At 62.2% G+C, this 10,410-nt stretch overlaps 1 protein-coding gene across 1 annotated transcript; it reads right to left on the bottom strand.

Moving 5' to 3' along the window:
• Window positions 1-3,805: 3,805 nt before the first annotated feature.
• Window positions 3,806-7,402, bottom strand: LOC116963563 (Krueppel-like factor 2). Its single transcript, XM_042785847.1, has 3 exons — window positions 7,243-7,402; window positions 6,032-6,986; window positions 3,806-5,179 (listed from the first exon to the last, which is right to left on the bottom strand). Exons 1-3 carry the CDS (start codon window positions 7,333-7,335, stop codon window positions 5,004-5,006), a joined length of 1,224 nt encoding a protein of 407 aa, XP_042641781.1. The 5' UTR covers window positions 7,336-7,402; the 3' UTR covers window positions 3,806-5,003.
• Between the last annotated feature and the right edge of the window lie 3,008 nt (window positions 7,403-10,410).

Genomic DNA, 10,410 nt, shown 5'->3' with positions numbered 1-10,410 from the left:
TTCCTGCACGCCCGGGCTTTGGTTGGGGGACAGCAACAGCCAGCATCACTCTCCTGTCACTGCAACCCCATCACCCACCTCCTGCCATCCTGTGGGTACAGGCTACCAAGCCTGGGTGACCTCACTGCCACCCAGCAGCTCGGGGAAGGATGTCCCTCCACATTTAGCCCTGGCAGGAAAGCAGCGCTGCCCCCCTCCAGGCCAGCTGCCCACCCACCGCAGTGTCATGGGGAAAAAGATGTGCTTTGTGCCCTTTGCCCGTGCTCTGGCTGCCAGGCATGGCCAATGGTGGCCCCAGGCCAGAGGTGTGCGTGCCTCCACAGCCCAGGGCTCAAGGTGTGTGTGTCTCCCGGCCTGGCACCAGCGGAGGAGGACAAGTGCAAACACTGCGGCCAGTGGGGCGGGAGGAGGTTATCTGGGGCCCAGCAGTAGAAAAACTCTCGGTGTATGACTAAGGCACGATAGCACCAGGTGTGGGTCCAGTTAGGGCGAGTGCACCAGGGAGTTATCACTCCACCGTGGGTTCAGGTGCCTGAAGCCAAATGTTTCCTCAAGGTGCGGTGACAGCCACAGCCCCGTTATCACAGCGCCTGGGCCCACCCCGAGCAGTGGGGACACGGGGGCAGGCTGCTGGACCTTCCCCTCATGGCAGGGATGGGACACTTTCCACTGCCCCGCTGGGGAGGGCGACACCCTCCCTGGGAGCATCCTTCAGCAGGGACACCTTGGCCGTGGGGACCCAAGCTTGCCTTGTGTCGAGAAAAGGTCTTTGTCAGCCCATCCAAGCATACCCAAACCATCCCTCCCACCCCAGAGCCCCCAGGCTGTGTCCCACCTCCAGCACACTTGTTCCCTCTCCAGCTCCATGCTGTCCCAGTAGACTGCAGCAACTCCAGGATCAAGCCCTCCCAGAGCTGCAAGCCCCTTCTCCCCACAGCCCCGCAATCCTGGGCCAGCTCTGTGGGGCTTGTTAGATGCAGCACAGGGAACCCCCATGAGCTGGGTCATCCCCAGAGGACAGAAACCCACCCGATTTGCTCTTTTGCCCCTCCTCCAGCTACGACACCCCCAGGGCCCCGCTCCTGCTGGCAGGTGACTGCAGGGTGCCAGGCCACGCTGTGGCCATGACTCACCCCTCTGCTGGGAGGTGTTTCTCCATGCCTCACTCCTTCTCTTCCCTGCTTGCCTCCCCACTGCGCCAGCTGGGCTGCACCCCAAAACCTCAGGGTTGTGCCTTAAGGTTTTCAGGGGGTAGTCAGGGACCTCGGCATCACCCACCACCACAGCTCCCAGGGGCCATTTTGCCAGGAGGTAACCAAGGAGGGAAAGGAAGGCCAGGTTGGTGGAGGGAAGATACGGTCCAGAGCAGGGTCTGCGTGGCCCCCAATGTGGGCATGGTGGCGTGGGCATTGTGGCAGTGCCCTGCCAGCCAGCTTTCCCTCTGCACCGACCCCACAGCAGCCCAGCGTGTGATCCAGGACACCAGGAGCTGCCCCAGGCTGTACCAGCCACAGACCCAGGTGTTGTATGTGGGTAAATCAGCCCTTCAGGCACCAGCCTGGATTTTCCAGAGCATCCTCCTCCCCTCTCCAGCACAGCCATGGCACCGGACACAGTGCTAGTGCCACTTTTCCTGCAAAGCAGGGTCCCACTCGGTTGACTGGTGCATTTTGGGTCCCCATGTGCCTCTACAAGGCCAGGCCAAAGGGCTTTCCAGCTGACCGCAAGCGCACAGACCGCAGGCAGGGATTACACCCCAGCCCTGCCTTCCTCAGTGCTGCCGAGGGTTTCTTGCTGCCCTCATGGCTTTGCAGGGCAGGTTTTGCTGGGGACAGGACTGGGCTCCCTCCTCCAACTGAGAGTGTGTCTTGGCCCAGGCAATTGGAAGAGGGTGTTTTTTATTAACAACAAATTAACCATAATTGCCTTTTCCACTACAACCGCTCCTTGCCCAGGTGAGGTTCCCAGCCCTGCCGGTCCATGCGACCGCCATGCCCCATCGTGTGCCCAAAGGAGTGCCTTGCCCCAGGCCTGCGGGAGCAAACCTGGAGCAGCTCTGCCCAGAGAAGGAGCCAAAGCACCTTCCCCTGCTCTCGCCTCCATGTAAGGCAGCGGCAGCAGAGCCGGACCTCGCTCCCGCCCTGATGCAGCGATGATGAAAGGCGAGGAAGAACTGGTTTGTGCTCTGATCTCAGAGCTGAACCTCAAAACAGCCGCGGACCGTCACTCTGGCTCCCAGGATGCTTAGGGAGAACAGGACAGTAGAGCCAGCCTTTCCAGTGGGACGGGATGGTTGGAGAAATTCATCGTTCCCCTGGAAATAAAAATAATAATCATAATAAAAACACAAAGCCAGAGATTACTTATACGCACACAAACACGCAGGCACGCACTCTCTCCCCATCTGGCTTTGCCAGCCTGACTCATCGCTAATTCAAACAGCCCACACCTTTCCCTCTCCCTCCATGTGACATTTTGAACAAGTCTCTGAGGAAGCGGCAGAAGTTTTGCTCTGGCCACCCCACCAGCATTGGACCCTCACCCTCAGATACTGGGGGTCCCAGGAGCAAGTCGCCCCCAGGACCCTATCACAGGTCACTTGTGTCCCAGCACAGCCTCCCCCAGGCAGGCATCTCAGAAAGTGGGGCAAGCAGAGGGTGGAGGCAGCTGTGGAAAGGACAAGTGATTGAGTCTGGCGAATCTGTGACACCTGTGGATGCAGTCCCATGGTGCCATGCCCAGGACTTGCAGGCAGAACAAAACATCTCAAGCTGCTGTCACCCTGCCTGGAGACACCCACGCTTTTGTACCTGCTCAGGGCAGACCCCAAGGCTGGGTGTTGGCCCCAGGCCACTGAGCCCAACCCCAAAACACTAGCCACCCCTCAAGACAACATCAGCCCCGCTCTGTCATTCCCATCTCTTTTTCCAACTCAACTCTCCAAAGCTGCAAGCAGGAAATAAGAAAGGAGCGGGATCAGCCCAGCCTATGCTGGCAGCTGAGCTACATCCCATTTCCGTTTGCGGGGTGAGGAGCCCCAGGGCATCCCCCAGCCCTGGCTGGCTGCCGGAGGTCACTGCGGCGAGCACAGGAGGATAAAGCCACCACCAGCCTGGGCCAGGGCACCGCACAGCCCGTACAGCGCGCTCCCTGCACTGCCAGCATGGTGTCAGGTCTGGACAAGCCCCAGCCTTCAGAGGGATGCGTGCATCACGGGTAATCAGCCGTGGGAGGGAGGGAGGGATGGAGCCAGACCTGCTTGCTGAACTCGGGACCTGCCAGCACGGTTGTGCTGAGTCACCACCTATTAACGCAGGGAAACCTCAGCACCTGAACCCGGCCAAGCTGCTGGGCCACCCCTGGGAAGACAGCAGGGACAGCACACGGGACTGAGCGGCTGCCACCGACCTCCCAGTTGTGACCACAGGGCTGGTGCCACAGAGCTCCTGCTGCAGGGGACAGCGGGACAGGACCACACGGGAAGAAGATGGGACCAGCAAGGCTCCTGGTATGGTTTCGGCTGCCATTCCCCTCGGGGATGACTCACCGCAGGACCAGTCACGCCATCCCGGTGCCGCAATTGCCCCATCTGCAGATTAGGGAAACTGAGGCACAGGGAAGTGGGGTGACTCAAGAGCTGTTGCACAGGAGATGCTGCTCGGATGCCGAGGCTTGGGCGTTCCCCATCGATCCTCCGCAGCTAACTTAAGCAGAAATGAACATCGATGTAAATATTTACTGACAAGCAAGCCCAGCCTCACCCTCTCCTCTTAGAAGAAAGCTTTAAAGTAAACTCTCCTGGCTCTTTCATGTTTACATCTTGTTTATTTATTATACAGCAGATCACAATATTTCAACAGTTTGCATATAAAGAAAAGTAACATTTCAGAGTGCGAGAGACCTAACGTGCCCAAGCAGAGAAATGTTAATTAACAATATACACAGACGGGAACAGTGCACTTCCCAAAGCCGAGACTCATCTGTGTTCCCAGCTGGAAGAAAAAAAATATATTAAAAAAACAGAAACATTATATATTACTGCTTTGTTTAATTTACAACTTGCTTTGCAGAAGCTGCACATAAAAAGACTCATTTTCCTTTGAGCTTTCTCTTTTTCCCTCTAAGAAAGTTTCAAGTATAGCAGAGACCTGGGCATTCATAGCTGGACTCACTGTCCTTTACACACTAAATTTAAAAAAGCAGCATGGGGAAGGCAGCTGCAGCAGTACCTGGTGTCATCCTGAGGGGAAGAACAAGACAAGTTAAAGCAGATTGGAGCCAAGAGAGCCATTTTAGGCTTCTGAGCAGAAAACTGTGGGAATAGCCAGGACTGGATAGCCCAGCAGGGTCCCAAGCTGGCAGTGGGAGCGTCCCTGCTCTCTGTGCAAGGTGACACTGCGCTGCCAACCCCTGCAAACCTTTATAGCCACGAGCCACAGTCAGATCCCACCCTCGCCCTGTCCACTCTGGGCTTTTGGGTTGGGAGGTTTGTTCTGATGGCCACAACCGAGAAGACCAGCAACCCACTTCCCAGTGCCACAACCAACGCACCCAGCAGGTACAGGTCTCCAGCCAAAACCTGGCCAGAGTCAAACACCACAGTCTCCGGAGCCAGGGGGGTGCAAGGATTTGGGGGGAGAGGGTTAAGCTGATACAAGCCAGGAGCTCCGGGGACAGATCCCTGCTGCACCAGCCCCCCCCCCCACTCACCAGATGCCTGGCTGGGGGGACCCTCCAGGCACAGGGAGCTGAGTGGTGATGCCTAGGCAGGGGCTGGAGACACTTCTTGCAGCTTTGCTCCCCATCTACACCCCAAAGCAGCCCTTCCCCACCACTCGGCTGGGCCCAGCTCTCACAGGAGGGGCAGGAGGAGAAAACTAGTTATCAACTACAAGCGGAGAAGGCTGGGTGGCCAGGCTGCTCCCCAGTGCCATCCCCCGACCTGACGCTATTTACACCATGAGCTGGCTCCGGGGACACCAAGTCCAGCCGTGGCCTGGCGCTCACATGTGCCGCTTCATGTGGAGGGCAAGGTGGTCAGAGCGGGAGAAAGCCCGCTCGCAGAGGTGGCACTGGAAGGGCCGGTGCCCCGTGTGCTTGCGGTAGTGGCGGGTCAGCTCATCGGAACGGGCAAATTTCCAGCCACAGCCTTCCCAGGTGCAGTGGTAGGGCTTCTCGCCTGCAGAGGAGAGGGGGTGTCAGTGGGCTTGGAGGTCCCCGTCCTCCCTATGCCTTCACCCCAGTGCTCCCCTGCCCACCACCCTTAGGAGCGGGGATCCCCGCTGTGTACTCATCCCCTGAGCACCTGTTTGATCCAGTTTTCCTTTTGTCCCCTATCTTCCTGCCCTTCCCCGTGCGCTCTGCCATCCCATGTTCCCCGCATGGGGCCTGTCCTCTGGGCACCCCTGCCCAACTACAGCATCCCTCTATGTGCCCCTACCCCACTCCAAACTGTGGGTGCTTCCCTGCCCATCCCTGCTGTGGGGCTACGCCACGTGGCCCAGCCCAGCTCTGCCAGGGGTCTCACCATACACCCCCAGTTTGTCTTCCCCCTCCACTTACTCCCAGCCCAGTTAGGGGGCTCCTCCGTGTGCCCCCACACCCTGCTCCTTCAGGCACCCCTGGGCCCTGAGACTGGGGCAGGTCTTGCTGTGTCACTTGGTCCCCATCTGCCCCTCCCCGGCCCCACCTCGGGGGTCCTTCTGAACACACCCGGGGATATCCCCACTTGCCCCCTGGCCCTCCACACAGGACCCCTCCTTGCAGCCCCGTGCCGGCTGCGGGGTCCCTCTGGGTGCCCCCACCCGGCACCACCACGGGAACCCTCTGTGCACCCCCGGACTGACCACAGGGGTCTTTCTCTGCACACTCCCCGGTGCTAACTTCCCCACCGCCCCTCCACATCCCCGGGAACCATGCCAGAGCGGGCCCGCGGGTCTCACCATGTGCCCCGGTCACCCCACCCGGGACCCCCTAGCACATTCCCCCCGCGTGGCCGCCCACCCCACCCCCCACCCCGTCGCGCCCTTACCCGTGTGGGTTCGCATGTGCGCCTTGAGGTGGGAACTCTTGGTGTAGGTCTTGCCGCAGCCCGGGTATTCACAGTTGTGCGTGGCCGTCCGCTTGCGCGCCCACGAACGGCGGCCGCGCTTGGGCTTGCAGTCCTCGGGGGGGGCCCCGGCCGGGAAGTACTCCAGCACCGGGGAGTTGGGCGGCGTGACGAGCAGCCCGGGCAGCCCGGACGGGCCCGGCCCCGGCCCCTTCAGGGGCTCCCTGAAAACACTGAAGTGTCCATGAAACTGCGGCGGCTGCGGCGCGAAGTGGGGCGCGTAGCGGTGCGGGGCCACGGCGTAGTGGGGCGGCAGGTCGGCCAGGAGGTGGGGGTCGGCGCCGGGCAGAGGCTCCTCGGGGGGCCCCAGGCGACCGTGGACGAAGCCCGGGTAAGGCTGCGGCGGCACCGGTCCCGGCGCCACGCGTGGCTTGTGCTCGCCACCGCCCGGCCCCAGGTACTCGGCGGCGGGCAGCCCCAGCATGCAGGCGCGCTCCTCCGGGTGCTCCTTCTTGATGCGGGGCCCGAAGGGCTGAGCGGGGTCCAGGGGCAGCGGGCGGGCCAGGGCCGGGTGCAGGGGCGGGTGGTGATGGGGGTGGTGGGGCGGGGGGCCGCCGGGAACCCGCAGCTCCGTGTACTCCCTCCGTTGTAGGTCGCAGTGGCCGGGCAGGTCCGGGGTGAGCAGCTCGGCCACGTAGCTGTGGCCCTGGCCCTCGGGGTAAGGCGCCGGGAACTTGCCCGGCGTGGGGTAGGAGCCGTCGCTGTCGTAGGTGGTGCCGCAGCTCTCGGGGGTCTCGGGCAGGGGGTAGTTGGGGCCGGGGCCGGGCGGCCCCTGCCCGCCGCTGCTGGTGTGCGCCAGGATGAAGTCCAAGTCCACGAACTTTCCCAAGTCGTCCTCCTCCCGCTTGACGGCGGAGCCGTCCTGCTGCAGCATCCTCTGCGGGAAAGAGGGGCGTCAGGACCGGCGGGGCGACGGTTGCGGCAGCGCCCACCGCTCGGGGCGGCAGCTCCCCCCAACCCGTCCGACGGGTCGGCACCGCTCCGGCTGCGCTGCCCCCGGGGCGCCCTCCGACGGCGGCGGGAGAAGGGCCACCCCCCCCCCCCCCCAAGCCGGGCTAAGCCCCAGCCTGGGAGGCTCTGCCCGTACCCCCAACCCCCCCCCAGCCGCCCCCTCCCCGGTGCCCGCCGCTTACGTGGAGCATGTCGGCGGGCCGCTCCTCTAACGGCAACAGGTTGGCGAAAGTAGAGATGGAGGGCAGGGTGCTCTCGTCCACGGCCGCCGCCATGGCGGGCCGGGGAGGGGGAACCGGGGCTGGGGGGGGGGGTTGGGGGGGGGCGGGGAGCGCGGAGCCCGGCACCGCTCCGCTCCGCTCCCCGCGGCGGCGGCGGCAGCGCTGCTCTGCGCCGCCCCGCGCCGCTAAGCTGTTAACAGCATGGCTGCGCCCCTATTGGCCCGAGGTACATTGATATTCACCGCCGGCGCCTCTCATTGGCTCTCCAATCGCCAGAGCCACGCCCCCTCCCCACGGGGCTCCCCCGGCGGGACTGGGGGGGGGGGGCGGCGCCCCGCCTGCCTGCGGGGCTGGGCTGGGGGGGGGCAGCGTGGCGGGGGTCGCCGTGCCCTGCCCCATGGCGGGAAAAGGGGCGCGGTGTGGGTTGCAAATAAACCCGGGGTCCCTCCTGCTCGTCCCCACGACGTGAGTGGGGCTAGCGGCGCCCCGGCGCTTAGCCCCGTGCCGCGAGCGGGAGGAGGAGGACCTGTAGATCGCAGAGTGGGGGGGTTCCCCGGCACCCTGCCCTGCGTGGGGCAGGGGCAATGGCCGTGTCGTGTGCCAGCGCGTGTGGACGCCAGCAGGAGCGTGCCGGGGAGGTCTGGTGTGGGGTTGCTGCTGAGAGCACGCCGTGCCGGGGGAGCCAGGCACAGCCTTTGCCATGGGGGCTGCCAAGCAAGTCGGCGAGCAAAGGTGCCATCGCAACGGGCGCTGGGCCGGAGTGGCTGAGCCCCAGTGCCCCCACACCACTGGTTTCATGTAACAGAGCCCGTGAGGCCGCGTCCCCCCACGCCGGTGCCATCGGTGGGGCAATCAGCAGCCCAGAGCGCACCAGCTCCCATCTGGCTGCGCACAGCGTGCGTGTGCGAGCTGAGATAACTGACCCAGAGACCCTGCCGAGGGGGCTGGCACCCTGCCTGCATCGCCTCATCTCGCCCCACAGCCCCTGTGGGACGTTTGTCTGCCCTGCCTGGGGACTGGCACCACAGCCGAGACTCTCACTGCTCTGCCATGGGGGGTACGGGCCAGCCGGCTGACCCTGCCCGCCCCACAGAGCCCTCGCGACGCTGCTGTCCACCCAAGGGCTTCCCACGGTGGGGGACATGAGGAGGCCGGGATGTCCCACCTCACAGGAGACACCCAGGTACCCCATTCCGTACCCGTGAGTCAGGACAAGGCACAGAGACCTGGGGCGCTGGGCAGACCTCCCCAGGGGGTCTCTGCCACCCTGTCCAGCTCATAGCGAGACCTTCTCCGCTTGGCCCCCATCCAGCCAGTACCAGGAATGGCCCTGCTACTGTTGCTCTTGTCAAGAAGCAATAGCCCTTATCTCCCAGAGCCTGTCTCCCTGCTTTCTGGGGCTTTCCATCCCCAGATACCTTTCCAAGAACTGGGGCTGCTGCCTGCGCTGTTCAGAAGTGAGGAGTCAATATAAAAAACCAAATATAAACAGCAAAGGTGAGGTGCGCGCACACACACGCACACGCCGCTTCTGGAACCAAAGCTACTCTACCAGTTGCTTTCATCACCGCGCTTTAATTATAAGGGTGGAGCATTGCAATAAATTATTTCAGTAATCCAGTGGAACAACAACGATTCAAATCTTCCCCCTTTTACCAAGAATCCCTGCCCTGGTTTCCAGAGCACACGCTGGGTTGCTGCCTGGGCCCCGCATGCCCGGCTGCCGGCAAGGGAGCGGGTTTATTAATGCCACCTGGCAGGTCGAAACACACGGGCTACAAAGTTCTTCCTCAGAAAAAAATCACCTCCGAAGTAGCAGAGAAGCATGTGGGCATCACTCAAAATCCCTTTTAGCCTGGCCCCCAGAGTAGCTTATTTAAGTCACTGGTTAATCCCATTATTTGTTTCTGAGCCAAATAATAATTAATAGCAAGGCAGTTCCTGCCCCAAACTTGTATAGATAAGTGAGAGCAGATGCCACAGGAGACAAACACTAATTCCACTTGGTTTTCCCCTTTTCCAGGCAGTTTTGGCGTCTGAACCTGTGCAGCACTGGCTTATTTTAAGAGAGGCGTTGCCAGCAGATTGCGTTCATTTTTACAGTCAATATTTCTTGCAAATGTGGGATATTCCCCAGTAAACTCTTATTACTGATACCATGTGGAAGGGCTGGCGCGGAGGGGAGCAGCACCACCGCAGGCGCCACACCAACGCAAGCGCTGCCAGCGCTGACGGGGCAGGGAGCCGGGGAGGGTGGCACAGGAGGGGTTTGCCTGCTGTGAGCCGTGGGGTGAGCACGGGGGGGTCCCTGCCACAGCTGTGCCGGCCCCTCTGCTGCAGGAGCCTCCTCCAAGCCAAGAAGGAGGTAAGCAGGAGCAGCCGGTGCGTGTACAGCCCGCTGTTGACAGAAGCCCGTTCAGGAAACGCGGATTATCTCCTGTGCCACTACAGCAGGCTGTAAAGTCGCTGGCATCCCGGGAGAACAAACAGCGTCCCAGCAGGAGAGCAAACAGAGGGTGGGAAGGGCCACCCGCCCAGGTGATGGCCAAAGAGGAAAGGGTTAATGGTTATCCCTGCTCTTGGTGCATCTGGCAGTAGAGGAGCGTGCTGTGCCCAGCGTGGTGTGCTGGAGGTGGCTCCATCAAGCCGAAAGCGTCGGCAGCCCTGCCAGCGCTGCCACGGCACTGCGACACCCCCTCCCCACGGCACACAGCACACGTGGGGCGGGCGGGGGGGGGGGGTGATGCCCCGTGGCACTGCTGGAGATGGCATCAGTGCCCAGATTGCCTGGCGGGGTCCCCAGAAGACCCAGAGGGGTCCCTTACCCCACTAAACCCTGGGATCTGAAAAACACTCTCACTGCGTCCCACCCTGTACTCCGTCAGCTGGAGCTGGGGGCCTGGAGGAACGCGGGGACTCCCCTTCAGGGCATCTCTGGTGCCCCCTCTCCCGTGGGAACCACAGAGCCCTTCCAACACTGGCCATGAGTCCCACAGATCTTCTGCTTCAGTGGGAGGCAAAACCTGAGCTTCAGAAGCTCTGCTTGGGACCCTACGGGGAGATGCTGTGGAGATCCACACAGCACGACACCCTGGGGTGCTGTGATGCTCTGGGATTAGGTGCCTGAGA

The sequence above is a fragment of the Tyto alba genome, unplaced genomic scaffold (assembly GCF_018691265.1).
Source record: "Tyto alba isolate M040663 unplaced genomic scaffold, T.alba_DEE_v4.0 Super-Scaffold_1000006, whole genome shotgun sequence".
Taxonomy (NCBI): Eukaryota; Metazoa; Chordata; class Aves; order Strigiformes; family Tytonidae; genus Tyto; species Tyto alba.
This window is presented reverse-complemented; position numbering and strand designations above follow the sequence as displayed.

Bases quoted from the DNA above. Each gene is read 5' to 3' on its own strand.
- LOC116963563 (XM_042785847.1), bottom strand. From the start codon at position 7,335: ATGGCGGCGGCCGTGGACGAGAGCACCCTGCCCTCCATCTCTACTTTC. The intron at 6,987-7,242 runs GTAAGCGGCGGG...TCTTTCCCGCAG, and splicing joins GGCCCGCCGACATGCTCCAC to AGGATGCTGCAGCAGGACGG. The intron at 5,180-6,031 runs GTAAGGGCGCGA...TCTCCTCTGCAG, and splicing joins GCACATGCGAACCCACACGG to GCGAGAAGCCCTACCACTGC.